The 18362-nt window shown below is 39.0% G+C and overlaps 1 protein-coding gene across 2 annotated transcripts in view; it reads left to right on the top strand.

The window, feature by feature from the left end:
- The window catches only part of FAM135B (family with sequence similarity 135 member B), a 201200-nt gene that overhangs the window by 138489 nt on the left and 44349 nt on the right, over window positions 1-18362 (top strand). For both annotated transcript variants that reach the window (XM_071421852.1, XM_071421851.1), the window contains exon 7: window positions 1571-1697. In XM_071421852.1, the coding sequence (XP_071277953.1) occupies window positions 1571-1697 (127 nt within the window). The remainder of the gene's footprint in view (window positions 1-1570; window positions 1698-18362) is intronic.

Raw genomic sequence — 18362 nt, 5'->3', positions numbered from 1 at the left:
CTTAATCTAGTGTAGATATCATTTTATTATTTTTATCTGAGCTGATGTGACCATGTGATACACATCTACACAGAGAAATAACCTGGGATTGGAAAGGCATTGCAGCAGGAGTGGCACTTCCCTGTGGCTTCACAGGAAGTATAGTTCTGGCACATTATGGTTTTAAGATATTTTTTGTGCTCTCCATCCTGGAAGGTTTTATTCTTTCAAGAAGACCAGGTCTCCTGGGTACAATGGGATTTGGGATTCTTGGATGGGCATCAGATACCTGTGGATGGTGATCCCAGTTTGAGAGCTGTAGCACAAAGCCAGTGGCATTGCATCTGCCCTTGGTACAAACAGCAAATGTGTTTTTCGTTTTCCTCTACAGTTCATAATTTCAGTTCCACCTTTTTCTGCATGTTTTTTAAGAACATTTCTGGTTGCTTTCATTGCACTTTAGTGATCACAGTTGGTAATTTGACTCATTGCATTCCCCACAAGTAGACTAATTTCCCTCTTGAAATATTGATGTAGTTTGTGTACAGCATGTGTTATCAGAGGGACTAACAGTATGGTTATCTCATCTCCAGTTGTTGATGAGACAGTCATCCAGCCTCTCTTTACAGTCCACAATTAGAATTAAATACTTGGAGGGTAAAATTCCTCTGATCTGTTTGATATCACTGCTTCAGCAAGAGATGACTCATGCTGGAAATGCCAGTTCCTCTCCAATGAATATAAAGGCATCATTAACTGGGGTGTAAGTACTGCTCAGATTAGTCCAAAGTATGAACCCTGACTGTGCATCAATACTCTGGTGGGCTTGATGCTGAGTAAACTTCAGACAGGTTATTCCACCCTTAATGGGTTCTTGGTCTTCAACAGCAAATGTACAAATATAGCCAGAAGGGAGCACTAACCACAATAGTCAGCACTGAGAATAAAACAACTTACATTCTGACAGTTTTTTTGAAGAAGAATTTGGATAACAGTGAAATCACATTGCACCCAGAAAAAATAAAGATTTTTTTGGCTGAAGTCTTATCCTTTTGGTGCTGAAAGCTAATGCCATGGGAGAGTGAGAAGTGGCAACCAAACTTCCAATCTATAAGTTTGGGATGAGCTAGAAAAGATATCAGTAATTAGGAGAGATCATGCACAACTCAAAGAGGAAGGGTTAAAGACAAAAGTGTGATTAAAGACAAAGATGTTGCATCCATCAAGGTGCAAGCTGATGAGAGGTGGCATAAGAATGTGATCTGTGTGGGTAGATGGAAAGGTTGTGTTGATGAGATGTTATGCTGGAGAAAGATCTGTAAAATAGCAGAGAAAGGAGTGAGTTAAAGATAACAGTCAAATCACCTGACTGAATGCCTAGAAAACAAACTTCATTCACATTACTGCACACTGGGCAACGATCATTTTCAAGGAAAACATGAATTTACAGTGCAACTTGAAATAAACAAAAGCAAAACTCACCAAAATTGTAAGTCTTTTCTAAACAAGGAAATAGTACTGGGACAACAATGATTCTTCTCTAACAATGCTCCTCTGATTACTTTTTTCTTCTCAATTTTTCTCTTTCTAGTTTTGCTCGTCCAGGCAAAGGTTCATGGCTTGGTAAAGGCAACCTGGAGGCAGGACCAGACCAGTCCAGTATGTCATTAGAAAATCTAGTGTTTGGAGCTGGCTACTGCAAGCCCACTTCTTCAGAGGTAAGGAGGATGAGGAATGATATCTTACCTCAATTCCATCACACAGAGCACCCACATTGTCTGTGGAGAACATGCAATGGTTTTATATTTCCCATAGAGGGATTTTTTGGAAGAATGACCCTTCAAACATTTCTGCAGGAACCACCTGGCACTTGGCTACACAATTCCTGGGTGTTCAGTCCCCACCTCCATGGGCCATTTCATGGTTCAAGATGTATGGATATACCCCCCCCTGGATAGTGACACTTTTTAGACAGGATTCACCTGACCAGGTGTCTGATGTCAGGTGAAATTAATTATTCAGGAAAAGGTCCTGGATTGCAATTCTTGTATATGACAGTCAGAGAATATGAGTCATTATTAAGGATGTTATGAAAGAAGGTTTTGTGTCCAAGAGTATTGTGTGTGCTGGTGACAGGGTATTACACACAATGCAGGTCCCACAGTTAGTGTGTGTCTTTGATCTTGCTACTTACCACAGGTAAAAAGGTGTAATTTTTATGCAATTTTTAAAAGAAAGTTGGTTGTTTTAAAATGATTCATTGATTTTTTTGTTGATCTTTTTTCTAATTTCTTTCTTATGTTTTTTAAGTGCTAGTATTTTTTGGTTTTTGTTGGTTTTTTAAAGTCAAAAATGTTTCTTCAGCCCTAGAAACTCACCCCAGAATATTGCAACCATTAACCTGTTAAGAAACCTTGATTCAAGGCTCCTGATTAACATGATGCCCTCAGCTTCCCTCAACCTTTCCTGTCAAAGCTTTTCTGTATAAATATTAAAAATATGCAAGCCTAGAGCACTTAGTACAGAGGAACTACCAGGGAATTAACGAGGGCTGAGAGAATGTTTGGCCTGAGGCTGCTATCCCAAACATTGGGTCAGTGTATGCTTTTGGCAAACAAACTGACCTCAAACTCTGCCTCTCTGGTACACATCATAGACATTTAAATAACTGTTTGTATTTTGGGCCAATCTCATCACATTAGAGAGAGTCTTCTTTGGAGAGTGGTGCCTATTTTCATTATCCTCTAGATAAGTCTCTGTTGAAATAGAGAAATGGAAAGTTCTCCCCTCCCATTTTTGCTTTTTTCTATGGAAAATCTTGGTCTGTTGTAATTAGAAAAAAAACCCAAACTTATTTCCTTCCCAATTTTCTTCCTTAGCTGGAAACTCTATCTTCTACCTATCTCTGTGACTAATTTTTTTTAATGGCAGGATAACTGTGAGTTGACCTTAACTGGAAGGCAGGTGCTCACCAAGACATTCTATCATTCCCCTCCTCAACAGGACAGGGTGCAATAGAGAAAAATTATGGGTAAAGTCAGTTTAATGAAGCAAAATTAAGGCCATGTGCAGAAGCAAAGGAAAACAAAAGATTCATTCTCTCCTTCCCATCAGCAAGTGATGTCCAGTCACTTCCTGGGAAGTGGGGCTTCAGGGTGTGAAGTGGTTTCTCTGGAACACAAACATTATAACAGTGAATGCTCCCCCTTCACCTCCTTTTCCTCAGCTTTTATTGCTCAGCACACATCCTATGGTATGGAATATCCCTTTGGCCAGCTTGGGTCAGCTGGCCTGGCTGTGTCCCCTCCCAGGATCTTGCTCACTCCCACCCTGCTGATGGGGGAATGTTGGAGACAGTGCTGGTGCTGGTGCTTGATGCCTTGTCAAGGCTGCCTAGAACAGAGACCAAACAGAGCTAAAGAATAAAGTAGGGATTTATTAAAAGGCCTCCATGGATACACCTTGGGCAGCACAAGAACCCAGCCAGGGCTACACCCAAGATGAACCCAAAATGGTCACAAAAAATGCACGACCAAACATGAGGTCTCTCACTTTTATAAGTTCTGGTCCATTTGCATATTGGAGTTAATTGTCCAATTATAGCTGTAGCTTATGAAGTCCCATCCTTCTTGTTTTTCTCTCTTCAGTCCATGTTGTTTGTGCTCTTGGGCCTAAAATTTGGATCATTTGTCCTTGGTCCACAGCTAGAGAAGGAATTGTTTTGTCTACCTGCTCTGTGCAGAGAGCTCACCATCCCCTAATATGAAGCTCAGAACTACACACTGAAACAGTACAGAATCTGAAAATATAAAAGCTAAAACCTGAGGCATCATGCTCAGCAGGAGCCAAAACACTGCAGTGCCACCAACACCTCTGCAGCCACCAATGCCCAGCACAGCACTGGGAGGGCTGCCATGGGCAAAGTTAACTCCATCCCAGTCAGAGCCAATACAATTATTATTATCCTAGCAGATGAACTATGAAATACCAAAAGGAAATTGCTCTGCCAAGAACTGGCTTTAGCACACTGCTACCCTGCAGTCATCAGAATGCCACACACCAACCATCATAAATATAATTCTGCACAGTCCACATGGCCAGATGTGCATTTGCTTAGCTTCAGAAACCTCCATAAGTCATGACATCTGTTCTTGAGTTGAGTGTTTAATTTAATAGACCATGATGGCCTTTTTGCCTATGCATGATGCATGATAATGAGCAAAAGCTATTTTCTCTTGGCTTAACTTTAAAAAAAAAAAAAAAAAAATTCAGAGCTAGAAAAGAAACTGTTGTGGGGCTACGCCTAATTCCAAACAAAGGGCATGTGACTGACTGCTGGTTTATATGGAAGTTTATATCAGGCTGTAAGGGATTGAAGGAAGAGGAGTAATATTAGTTCTTACCATGCTGTAATGCTTGGTCCTGGGTCAAGTTTTCTTCCCTCTAAAAACTTGTAGATATGATTCCAGGTTGTTTGAATGTGTTTAATAGACTTCAATTGGTTTGGAGAATTTTGCATCATGGCCAGTGGACGTGGGAATGGATTCTACCCTTTTCATGAAGTAAAAATCCCCAAAACCTGCAGACCTCTCTGATTACTTTATGTATATTTTTGTTAGGACCTTCCCTACTGCATGTCTGAATTAGAAACTGTTGATTACCAGAGCTCAAAATATACTCTACATATTTCTGTGTGTAAACTATTCTGATTTGATGCAACTGGCTAAATCTAGGGTGAAGCGTTAATAGATCTGGTCTTCCAAGGCTGACAAAGCTTGGAAGAGAGGCAGAATATGGGGAAATCAATTGTATAGGGATGTTGGTTAGTTTCTTTTTATGTCATAAACTGCCATGGAACATTTAGTCCATGATTGGTCTATGGACTATGGATAGTTGGTCTATTCTGTTTTTAATTTGTTTAGCTCTGTTTTAATCTCCTTCTACATTTCATGTGCATTTCTGTGTTTTCCTTGATCTAAGAAGTCTCCAGGCTTAAGCTCTTAAAATGCATCTCCTGAGCAAGTGCTTTCTGTTCAGTATCTTCTAGGGAACCAAATCTGATTATTCAGTTTACTCAAAGACTTCAAACAGTCAAGACTTTCCTTATTTTAGCCTTAGTTATTGTGAGTAAACCAAATAGAGCTTTCTTTTCCTCTGGCAGATGCAGGTAGATTATTTTTCAAGAATACTTTACCAGAATGCTCCTGGATTTCAGTGTAGGAACTCTAAATCACTGCACCCTTTTTGCCAGGTCTAAACATAAAACCCCTGGAAAGGTGTGGTCTTTGGTGTCTGAAGCCTTACTAACTCCACAGTTTATTCAGTTTCATAGGTTTGTTATAAATCCTACAAATTAAAGAAGCAGATTGGATCACAAAAGTAAATTTTGTTCTCACTAGTGTCATCACATGCAGTAGATGGATTGGTGGCATGGCGTTTTTAGTTTATGTTGCAAGGGTTTTGGTACCAGAGGGGAAAATGGGACCGGGGGAGCCTTCTGTGAGAGGAAAGAAGAACCTTCCCCCACATTAAACAAAGACAATTCACCAGTCATGGTTCAGAAAAGATTTGAACACAGTAGAGTAGTGGCTGGATTTGCAGTAGTCTTAAACCCCCAGGAAAGAAATGTGCTGAAATATGATATTAAAACTGCCAAGTTATGTTTTCCAGATATTTCTTGAATACAAAGTAGAAGATTCTTACCTTGGTATATCATATATAGGTCATACTTTCCATTTATCCCCTTTTTTCCTGATAGGACTTGGGTGCATCAGAGAGTTAATGTTCTTTTTAGGCCCACAGGTTGACTGTGGAAGTGCTCATCTAGTTTATGTCACTGATTTGCTTTTTCCTCACTGAAAAGGCATTTGACTGCCTTAACTTTTAAAGATAGTCTGCATCAATCAGCTTTTCTTTCCACTTCCTGACCCAATCTTCTGCAGTTGGGCTGCTGAGGTGCTACTGCTTAATGACAGATCCTGAAGGGTTCTTGTTCTGCACTTCTGACTTCTCACTGTGGAGATTAATTAATGCCAGCAGCTTTGGATTGTACACGTGCATTTTCCTTGGTACTCACCAAATGACTTCTGGACATTACTGACACTTTCCTCATCTCTTGGCTTAGCAGAGTAGTTATAATAATTAATTCTATTTAAACCTAGGTGATTTTTTAACACCTTTCTGTCTCTTCCCATTCCCCTACCTAGGAAACAGGGAACTTCCTTTTCCCCTTTCCTCCTTTCCTCCCTCTCTAACATTTTCTCTATATCTATACTGCACTTTTCCCTTCAAGCACAATTAAGACAACAAAGATATTTGAAAGAAGATATTTTTGGTTGTCAGACAAATATGAAGAAAGACAATTTTGTGGTCAAAAAACTAGACAAGAATAATCTACAGAATAATAAAATCTATGAAATAATAAGAAGCACTAGAATTTTTTCAAGTTATTTTCAGCCCATAACCTATGCTCACAGGGAATATATATCACTGTAGATATGTGTTCAAAATAGGATCATATCTACTGCAGTCTTGGGAGATGGCAGTGGGGTGAAACAGCTTCATGAGCTATGTGTGACTGGTGTCCCTTTGGGGAGCCTGAATTCCCCTCTGTGTCTGCTAAATTACTTTTCTGTGTGAGGAAGTTCAAGAGGTTGTTTTGGATGTTACGAGGTCTCAACTCCACATTGACTCACTCTTTCAGGTGATCTCAACTGCCCTAAGAGCTGAATACTGGAAAATTACAGCAGTTTTATTTATCTGCAATAAAATAAACTATTCCTTGCAGATCTGCAAATTGAGTGGTCACTAACACTTCAGGATTTCTGTGCCTTATCCAGTAGCATAAACCTCTTCTGTATTCACTGTTGTCAGGCTGGTTTAATGTCTTTGTAATATTGTGCATCACATGCCTGCTGTGTTATAATCAAGTTGAATCAATGGCATACTGGGGATTATTAATAAACTGTACTCACAGTAATCTTATTTTCATTTGGCTAGCAGTTGCACTGCAGATAAATTGACTTCTAAGTAATCAGATTGATTAATCATATGATTTCTCATTAATAAGGTACTGGTGTTTGATGAGAAGTGTTCTTCTTTCATCTAGCATTGATGCAGCAATCCCAAAAGACATGAGGTTTATGCCTGGCATAACACAAGAACCAGGAGTGTCATTCAAAGACAATTTGTTGATGATAAATGTTCTTTTCCACAGACAGTTTGCTAATATTTTCATCTTTTCAGCAACATATGCAAAACCTGAGCTGTTCTAGCCTAGCACCAAAACATTTTTCAAACCCACATTTTTATGTCTCATAGCAGTCATCTATGGTTTAGTCTTCTTTTTTTTCTCTGTAGTTATGGATCTTTGGTCAAATAGTTCACTTTTTCAGCTCTTGAAGTGAGAAGACCCTGAGATTATTTCAGTTCATTTGAGCATAGAGCTAATAACCCCAAAGTTGTGGGTTTGATCCCTGTCCAGGCCATTCACTTAAAAGTTCAGCTTGATGATCCTTGTAGATCCCTTCCAGCTCAGAATATGCTTTGATTCTGCAGTGATTGTGCATCAGAGAGGAGCCCGAATAGGATCTATTGTGAGAATTGTAATATGTAATATGATTATGTGGTTCTAAGACAGCTGATACATATTACTGGGGTTTTTTAATCAAATTTTCAAAAATCCCGGTATTTAAAATAGCTTTTACTTATAACTGCTCAATGTAGTTTACATCAGAATTTCATCTAGTATTGTTAATTTTACATGGAAATGCCTTTCATTTTCATCTCAGACTTCTCTGCTTGGGTGTGAGTCTTGAATGGCAAACACTTCTTTCATGTGTTAGAATGCATTTGTAATGGGTGGTTTTAAAAGATTCCTTGGGTGTCTTGCTGATGCAAATGGTGATTAGCTGTGACTGGGACTCCAGCAGATGTCCAACACATAATTATTCTGAAATACCAAGACAGCTGATATACTGCTCTTTATAAAGTGAAATGACAAGTATCTTTAATCAGTATGTTCAAGGCACCATTCGTGGTAATTACTGATGAAATCTTTAATCTTTGGTTGCCTGAAGATAAATGGCTGATCTCTAGAAAAAAACAAATGATCTCCTAGCTGTAGCAGAAAATATGTAACTAATAATGTGACAATAACTGGTTTCTTTAATCACTGGCATATTTCTTTTCTGTGATTCTTACTTTCTGATCTGACATATGCAGCATATAGCAAAGCAATGATCTGCATTTCTATAGAGTTCAAAACTGAGATTACTTTGGGTTTAGGCCTGGAAAATGGTGTTAAAAAAGCCTTGTAATCTTTTTGCTATGGGTGTTCAATGAAAATGCCCTGACATCAACTGGAGATTCTCATGAGACTCCAGATGGGAGGGTGATGGTGACTTATTCTGGAGAAAATCCTTGGGAATTGCTCATATTGGACTGATAATTTATTCCTTTTGTTAAGCAATAGAATTTTCATAGGAAGTTGCTCTTTTCGTATGGTTTTTTTGCTATTTTTCTGCATTGTTTATGTATTGGAAATAATTAGATTGCTGCATTCTCTTTCTAAATCTCATCTAGACTTACATAACTGAAAGTATTTTTATTATGGCTAATTTAGAGGGTTGTGAGTAGTGTGGTAAAAGGCAGAGTAAGCATGGAGAACATATTTCTCTTTCACAGCTACTATTAGAGTTATATACTGAAGAATTTATTTGGCTTCCCTCACCATAATTTCTCACTTTGTCTGCATCCATTTATGTGGTTCACTTGGCTGATATTCTTTCAATTCAAGATATTCCTTTCTAAAGATTTCAGCATTGATCTTTCAGGAATTTCATAGGAAGGGGCTTGTGCAATACCTTTTTTTTTTTCTTTCTTTCCTGAAGCAAAGTGCAGTAGCAGTGGGAACAGACATTTTACTCCTCACTTCAGGAGCTGGACTTGTCTGCTCTCTAATTTTTGAAAGAATGTTTTATTATTCACTTTTTCTTTCTTCTCAGTATTTTTCCCAGTGGTACCTTGCTTAAAAATCATGTTCATGTGCCCTAAGGAACACTGATCCTTAGCTCCTAAAGCACAATAGTTCCCACTGACTGATGATGAGAGAGTTCCTGAAGGGAGACCAAATCATTTCTCACAGCTTCTGAGCTGCTGGCCTTTCCAGGGTGAGCAGAGATGCCAACACAGCACAGGGGAGATCCATCAAAGCCAACCCTTTGCTATTGGCAAGTGTCCCAGAGAGCAGCTCAGGGACTGGGGAATAAGAAAAGAGAATCCTTCTTTTTCCAACCACTTTGGCTTGTTTTGTGGAAAGAAATCTTCAAGTGATGGCAAAAGCCTACACCTCTGTTCATAGCTATCATGTCAGTCATAGTGACCCAAGAAACAGCTCCACAGCTGATAAGAATTATCAGTTTTGATGCAGTGCTAGGCAGGAACACTTAGAAGTGCAGTGCCTGTAACACCATTCAAACGGCCTAATATTTTCTCCAAGAATCAGAGAAAATTTGGCAATGTGACAATCAAATAAGAATGGGCTAAGAGAAAGAGATGGGTCAGCATATTATGAATCTCTAAAGCACTGCCAGACAGAGGTGAATAGCATGAGACAAAAGCTTGGCCAACAGAGCATTTTTTTTTTTTTTTTTGTAGCTTTATGGCAAAATAAGAATAATTTTAGAATCTCTTCAGGACTAGAGTAACTTCTTCTGAAAATGACTTAATCACATATCCAGAATCTGTACTCAAATGTTGGAATGAGTGTCAAAAAGAAAATAAATTTGTATCAAAATTGGTTAATTCTTCAAGGAAGCTCTTTGCAACACCAGGAAAAGCATGTGAATATTCATGCAGTTACACATGTGAGTACTTGGGTGAGAATATGGGTCTAAAGACTTATTTAGGGTAAGCCAGACACAGTCAGAGGAAAATGAGCTTACACTTCTTCTTTGACTGGCATAAACCTTGAGAAATCAAGGTTCCAGTCAGCCCAGTTTTACCATAGTATTTACCTCTGCTGTTCCCAGCTTCACCGTATGGTTTTTGAACAGGGTCTGATGGATTGTTAATATCTGGGGACTCAGTCCCTGCATGATCCCAGACTGGCTGGGTGTGTTGAAGGAGCTGCAGTATTGTTCATCTGCTGCCTCTGGTTCCTAGCAGATCAGATAAGGCCAAGACAGATAAGCCTTTACCATCCCTTTCTTCCTTGTCTTCTTCATAGACTCATAGAATGGTTTGGGTTGGAAGAACCTTTAAACATCATCTAGTCCAAACCCCCTGCAATGAGCAGGGTCATCATCAAATAGAACAGGTTGCTCAGAGCCCTCAAACCTGGCCTTGAATGTTTCCAGGGATGGGATGTTGCCCTGTTCTTCTAAGTTCTTCTAAGCCTTCTAATGTTTACATTTTTGTAATGGAGTTTCTCACGCACATTTATGTAAATAATCATTGTTTTTACATTCTTTTCTGGAGAAAAAGAAAGTTAATAAACGATTAGTTTGACCAGTGTCATTGGAGAGGTGGCAATTTCATCCTCCAATCCAGAGTCACTTTTCAAATTATATATATATATATCAAAGTCAAGAATAAACTTCCTTCTTTCTTACCTTAGAAGTTCCAGCGATTGTGTCATTTTATTTCGTGTCCTATTGCAGCAATCGGACATTTACCAGCTCTCTGGGCAATCTGGCCCATTGTCTCAGCAACCTCATCACAAAATATGTAGTTTAAATCTACCCTCTTTTAGTTTTAAACCATTCCCCCTTGTCCTATCTCAACCTGCCCTGCTATAAAGCCTGTCCCCATATTTCTTATAAGTTGCCCTCAAGTGTTGAAAGGCTGCTACAAGGTCTCCCAAGGTATTCCCAAATTCTTTCTGTGGGTAGGATAAAACCACAAAGTCAGTTGAAGGCATCATATATCCACTGTTTGATGACCCAAGGCAAAAGCCATTGCCATCTCACAGGTTTTTGTTAGGCCTGGATGCAATCTGCAATGTCTCTGCTGGAATCAGCTCTTCCTGGCATTGGCAGACAGAGCTGGCTGATGAGGAGCCGGGGTGAAAGGCTGAGCAAGACAGCAGGACACCCCCAAGGCAGTGTTCAGTAATGTTCATGTGGGTGGTAAAGCTCTGGTTCTGCTCTACACATTGTGTTTCTTTTGTAAACAAATACAGTTCAACTCTCCAGAGCTGCCAATCAGTCTTTTTTTCCACTACTGGAGTCATTAGAAGTGTTTTATTTAACACCATAAAATTATGGCCTACAGAATAAATGGTAAGCTACTCATAGCTCATGAAATTTGATTGTCTTTGAGTGTAAATTACTTGAGGGCTGGGATATGTACTATGCATAATACAGGAGGTATCTATGGGGCTATGAAAATGAACCTATGAAGATGTAATATTTATGCAAATTTATACAGTTCCAGCTATTCAAAAGTTCTCTATTTTGTTGCAGTAAATTATAACATATCAATGTAATTGCCTTAAAGTAACATACCCAGGAAATATTCTGATTAGCCATTATTTCTGTTTCAGTGTTAGAACAGAAATTGTAGATTTCTGCAGTGATAAAAAAGATTGTATATTATTTTATCATTGGCTTTTCCATTTGATGTATGTTTGCATGCATGTGAAAGACCTATAAATGATTCATTGCCTGAGAGTGTCATAAGTGAAGACTTCAGGAATGTGGCATAATCACAGGATTAGACATTGAGCTGTTTCCTGGCAGCAAAAGGCATAGAAACCACATCCCCCACATCAAAGAAACCAGACCAAAATTACAGCACCTGGGCCAAGGAGGAGCAATTTTTGTGCAGAGCTATTTTTTGCAAGAAGGAAAGTGCTTTAATCCGGGCTGTAAATGATTTTTTCTGAGTGTGATTTGAAATAAAATAATAAGTTAATACTAATAAAATAAAATAAAATAATACTCATTAAAAAAACAGGTTTTGAAACATTTCTAAAAGAAAAATCTAATGGATCTCATTGGGTCACTTTGACAACTTCAATTACCTGAGTGGTGGGACTGAGTCTCAGATTTATCTTCAGCAAAATAAGTAGGGAAGTAATGAAAATTGATTTGACTTGGTTTTGCAACAGACCTTGAACTATGTTCTCACAACAGATCTGTTGATTATTTTTCACAATACAATAATGCACAATATCCAGGTAACCTGAAAAAAGGCACATTTAGACCCAATAAAAGGATTCTTTTTCTCCCCATTTCTGTAGCCCATGAGAGAGCTGGTATAACACATTGCCAGAAGGTGCTTCTGTGAACTTTGTAGGATTTGTCACAATTGTGCAAAATGACAGCACTGACACAGCCCTTGTTCTGAAGGGATGGGAGCTGTGAGGGCTGTGATATAAACCAATATTTGGGTAATTTGAGGAAGACTTTTGCTGGAAGGAATTCAATTTCTGAAGCTGTCAGGGCTTAGGCTTTTATTTTGTTCTCTTTGTTTACCTCTGTCTCCTCCATGAGCGTCAAATTCTTGACTGTGATTGCTTGCAAAACACAAGACTTGTTGGATTTCTCTTCTGATCTGGTTTGACAAAGACGATAGAAGTCAAAATCTTTTACTCACCTCTTTGGGGAAAAATAGAAGTCAATCATGAATCAAGTACAATGTCTGGGATATGTGGGAGCATTTGTAAATAATAATAAAAAATAACAGTCCTGTCAATAGAGACATGATTTCTTTCCACTTGCATATGAATCATAGGAACCTACTTGGTAACACTTGTGGCTGAAGGAAACAATAAAACAAAAACCCTGCCTTGGTAACAAAATGTCAAACTGCTTAAAAAATGAACTCATAAAGGTTGAAGTAATTTTTCACTGTCAAAAGACAGTTAAATATTTCCTCTTTAGCTATTGTTTGACATTGTTGCTAATGTTTAAATTTGCTAAGATGAGGAAAAGATCAGAAATAGTGTTGTGATTGTTTCATTTTTTTATCTCCATTTGTGAACACAAAGGTAATTAACCAGCGTGCAGCAACTGCTCTGATTATAGACATTTCAACAGTGAATTCTGGGCAAAGATCTCAATAAATAGATTTGGGTGGGCATGGTTGGCACTGTATCTCTTCCCTCCTATGAGAGTCAGTGTGATCAAGAACCAAAATAACCTACTAGAAACTTATTTTCAGATCGTACCTATAATTTCAGAAGTCAAGCCAGTGGTAGCAAAATGACTGGGTTCAGTGATCTTGGCCACCTGCTGTGGTAGCCTGGAAAGAAAATGGTGCAATTCATAAACTCCTGCTAAAAGGCACTCATGTCTATACTCTTGTTATTAAAATAATTCACAATTCTTCTTATGGCACCATGCTGTAAGACAGCAGATATAAGTTCCCCACAACTAATTCCAGTGAGTGTTGATAAAAGCAATGGCTCAAAGCAATGTTGGATTGATTTGGAATATAGTCAAATAGACATTTAAATTTTTTTTTATATACATGGTCTCTTTGAATTTTAGGTTTCCCAAGAAAAGGAAGTATGACCTGTTTCTTACTGTATTTACATGATGTTTGAATAGTGGTCCTCAGATTTTTCTTGTGGCAGCATCTAGCTCATAAATGGCTTTCCTACAAAATGTGAACAGGAAATGAGGAAATTCATCACCTCATTTAAGTGAGATGTAATTTTTATCATCTCTTTAGTATCCTTCCTGCACTTTTGTTGTGCCTGGTTCTGTATGTATTCCTTTCTTTGGACAGGAGGATCCCTGTCTTTGCCTTTGAGTCTTTCCTTCTGCACAAATGGTGCTCCAGTGTTTGAAGTAAGCAATTCTTCCTCCACACACAGACATATTTGTAGCTGAGAATAGCTTTAAGAGAGTAGCAGGATGTGAAGTTTTTGGGTCTTTGGGCTTGAAATGGCAGCTTTGTGTGCTTCATGTGCTCAAGGTCTTCATGCAATTCAAGCACAGCTTGTGGGGGAATTTCAAGTAGCCCCAAGTAAGTTTTCATTGGCATGACCTTCTGCATAAACAGAGCAAGAGAGGTTGAAATAGGGACATTTCATTAATGAGACTGTTCAGTGCATCCTGTGCTAAGGAACAGGATCTCAGGACAACCCTAACCAGTCTGATTTCATTATAGTTATGTTCCTTAAAAATAGAACTCATCAAATATTTGATCACTTTGATATTTAATTTTGAGGCAGTTCCTGTCAACATTTTGGAAAGGTAAAAAAGGATCCAAATTTCAGAAAGCCCAAATAGAGCATCAGTGGATAAGTGCAGTGAGACTTGGGTTATTTCTAGAATCTGCCTGATATGCAGACAATGCAATGTCAGCATCGGTTCTCCTCCTGTACATTGTAGCCCACTGACATGACATTTTCCTAGCAGGAAGGAAGCCCAGACTCTGTGGTCAGAGACAGAGTGGTGTGACTGCTGAGTTGAGTCCAGCAGCTCTGTGGGAAGCTGTGAAATAGGCATATACTAGAATGGGTTGGAATATGTCCATGTGAACATCCTCTCTGCATCCTAATGTTTACTGCTCCCCACATTAAATAATTGCTATGGTGTCCTGTGCTAAGTTACATGACTCAGCATGTGTCAATTTATCTAAATTCACTGTGAACAGGTGAGTTTAAGGTATGATTTAATTTGTATTTGTAGCTCATTATAAAATTGTAAAATATTTGTTGTGGTGCTTAAGTGGCAGCTCTTGAAATGTGAAGTCACAAGGACTAGACAGCTTGCAATCACTAAGGAAAATGTCTTTGGAAAAAAAAGAAAAAAACAGAAGAAGGGTGTTTCATTTCACTTTGAAGAAGGAAATACTTCTTTCTAAGTTGACTTAACACGTTTCTTTTTTTCCTGTTTGGGCAGTGAACTGTAAAATCAATTATTCCTGTAGCTCTTGTCCTACGTGAACAGAGATCCAAGCCTGAAGTCACTTTCTCTCTGGCAGTGACTGTCAGCACATAATAGAACCTGGCATTTCTAAATAGGAAGCTGCAGTCCTCATTGTTGCTTTATTACATAAAAAGCATGTCAGAGTGACCATTTGCTTCGTGTCTGTGATTCAGAAGGCAACACAGAGCCAAGTCGTTTGGTACATGCAGTTTGATAGAAGTTCACTGCGTTTAATAGCAAATTCTGCCAAACACCATGAGAGAAAATTCACCTGCAAGAGAACTGAGTTTAATTTATTGGTTAGGTCCACACTGGCCCACATGCATTGGCAAAGTCTTCAGCCAGCTCTTGTACCAGCTGTGGCCATTCTCTCCTGTAAGGACAAGATGAGACCTTCCCCTCCCCGCATGCCTCTTCACTTCCATCTCAGGTCCCTTCAGCTCCTAATTTTTCTTAAGATGATTTCCAAGCTCACACTACACCCAAAAATACATTCTCTGGGGCTGATTGTCAGCTTCTTGGAGTCAGCAATTACTGCTGAGTGAAGAACCTAAATCATGATGTCTAAAACGTTTCTCCTCTCCGAGGGAAGAAAATACTTATTCTAATTCAGAATACTCCATATTTTTTCCTCTGTTCAAAATTATATTAATTAACTTTATTTTTTCTTTTTTTTTTTTAATAAGCACTGGGGTGGAACTTCTCTGCACAACTCTGAATTGTCTGCCTCTGAGCTTCTAGTTTAATTTTCTTCAATGCAGTCCTTTCCTTTCATACACAGCCCTTTCCTTTCATACACAGTGGAAAACAAGGAACATTTCTAGGGAATTGTGCATTATAAAAACGTTGAAGAGGGACTTTTTGCAAGGGTGTGAAGTGATAGGACAAGGGAGGTTTTAAGGTTAGATCTGGGTAGATTTGGGTAGATTTTGGTAGTGGATTTTAACGGTATATTTATGTTGGATAATTGGAAGAAATTCATTCCTGTGAGAGTTGTGAGGCACTGGAAGAGGTTGCTGGGAGAAGCTCTGGATGTCTCAGTCCTGGAAGTGTTCAAGGCCAGGCTGATTGAGGCTCTGAGCAGTCTGGGATCATGGAAGGTGTCCTTGCCCATGGCAGGGGTTTGGAATTGGGTGACTTTAAGGTCCCTTCCAACCCAAACCATTCTAGGATTCTGTAACAACAACATTTGAAGTGGAGGGGATGAGCTGTGCTACAAAAATGCCTGTTTCTCTCTCTGTGCTGGGGAGTCCAGCATGATGAGCTGAGCTGGACATGTTTATGGTCTAAATAAAAAGTTTTGCTAGATACTAATGTCACCACCCCTATGCAGGCAAGCTGTGACATGCATTAGAGCTTTGGTCATTAACCCCTATGTAATGTAAACATTGATAAATAAAGCCAGTAATAATCTATAAAATCCTGGGGGAAAGAATATATTTAATTATTTAGCTCTTTATTCATATACTTAATATCAGGCAGTATATAGCATTGATAAAGAGAAATACCCTGTCAGCTGCTAACCTGTATAATTACACAGCATAAAGCCATCTCCACACCAGCCAGAGCCACAGCTGAGCACATCCTTCCCTGTTGCCAGGCATGCAAGTTGAATCAAAACATTTTTGACATTTTCTGATGTCCTGAATGCCAATTGTAATGGCACAATTGTGTTAATATCACTGAACAGGATCTCCTTTTCCATGTGTGTGTTTGTACATACAGGTGGGAGAGACAAAGATGTTAACAAGCGTTCTTTAGAAGAAATTACTGTTTTGTGCTACTGCCTGCAGAGATGAGTAATAACAAGGCAGCTCTTCAGCTAAGGGGTCCTTGTTTGATCACAGAAAAAGGGGTGGATTTGCTTTCCTTATCTGTGAGTAGGCAGCATGGACTCTCTTTAATCAGAAAGGACAATGTATTAAGGTCCTTTTTGATGTCTCCACTGTGTTATTTTTGGTTACGAGATCAGAATTTGCACCATAAGTATGTATGTATTAATAAATATTTACTTCAACATTACATATAAAGACCAGTTTTAGATAGCTAAATAGATAGAAAGATATTTATATAAATCTTTGTATCTAATCTGTCCCCCTTTTTTCATAAACAGTTATTTTTTAATATTTGGGGTTTTTTTCCCATAAAATTGTAATTATTCAGTGTTGCTCTATCATCTCTTAGCCAAAGAATATCACAGTGTGCTTTGTGAATGTTCCCCACAAGACTCTTAGTAATAACAATATGAAGATATGAACTAACATGTCATTTTCAGACACAGATGTAACAGAGGGAAATAAAAACACACCCAAAGAGTTGTGGTGGATAGGGTAATGTGGGAAATAGTAAAGGTAAGAAGATTTTTAGAAAGCTGAGAAAGCAGGCCTTGGAAAGAATAGAGAACTAGCTGCAGCTGCAAAGTCTGAAAGTATAAAAAGTTACAATGGTACAGCAAGCAAGGACATTAAACAATAGCTTGAGTTTTAGGCTTGGCTAAGATAGACCTTAAGACCACAGGAAAATATGCTTACTAATATAGTAGAAGGTTTTAAGCTTAATAATGGTGTATTGTGTATTGTTAATAGAAAGCAGACAAGCAAGCATTGTGTGAGGCAGGTGTATGTGTACTTTTAGTGATTGCCTAGAACAATTGTCTGTAAGCTTTATCAATATGCTATTGGCTAGAAAGTTTTTAAAATGTTCTGTAAGAAAGAAATCTTTGGCTGCTGCTGCCTGTACGTGAGCTTTGCCATCTTTCTATTGTCTCAGCCATGGGATGAGACTGATGCTGCAATAAAAGCTCAAGGAATGTACCCCAGCAGACCCAACCTGTTCATGACACCAGCTCCCTAACACAGGGTGACATCAGGCTGCTAATATAAATAGAGATTCTTCAGGGCTCCATCCTTTCCCCAATGCTCCTCAACATCATTAACATCTTGGATGCAGAACTTGAAGAAATACTAAGTAAATTTTTTTATGACACTAAACTGGGAGGAGCTGTTGAGTCCTTTGAGGGCAGGGACACTCTGCAGAGAGATCTCAACAAATCAGAGAAATGGGAAATCACCAACAGTATGGAGATTAATGTGGGCAAGTGTTGGATCCTGCATGTGGGATGGGGAACCTGGATGTACAGACAGACAGGGGAATGAGGCTGGAAAGCAGCTGTGAATCAGGACCTGGGGGTCCTGGTCAGTGGGAAGCTGGAATCAGCAGGGCCCTGGCAGCCAGGAGGGTCAACCCTGTCCTGGGGGCATCAGCACAGCATCACCAGCCTGGCAAGGGAGGGATTGTCCCACTCTGCTCTGCACTGGGACAGCCTCATCTCCAGTGCTGGGGGCAGTTTTGGCTGCCACAACATAAGAAAGATATGAAGGAATTTCAGAGTGTCCAAAGAAAGGTTATGAAAATTATGAAAGGCTATGAAGAGTGAAGGGTCTAGAGGGGAAGACATATGAGAAGCAGTTGAGGACAAGGAATTGGATTCAATAATCC

This window comes from Agelaius tricolor, unplaced genomic scaffold (assembly GCF_023055355.1).
Source record: "Agelaius tricolor isolate 1412-34295 unplaced genomic scaffold, bAgeTri1.0.p SCAF_2, whole genome shotgun sequence".
Lineage (NCBI taxonomy): Eukaryota > Metazoa > Chordata > Aves > Passeriformes > Icteridae > Agelaius > Agelaius tricolor.
This window is presented reverse-complemented; position numbering and strand designations above follow the sequence as displayed.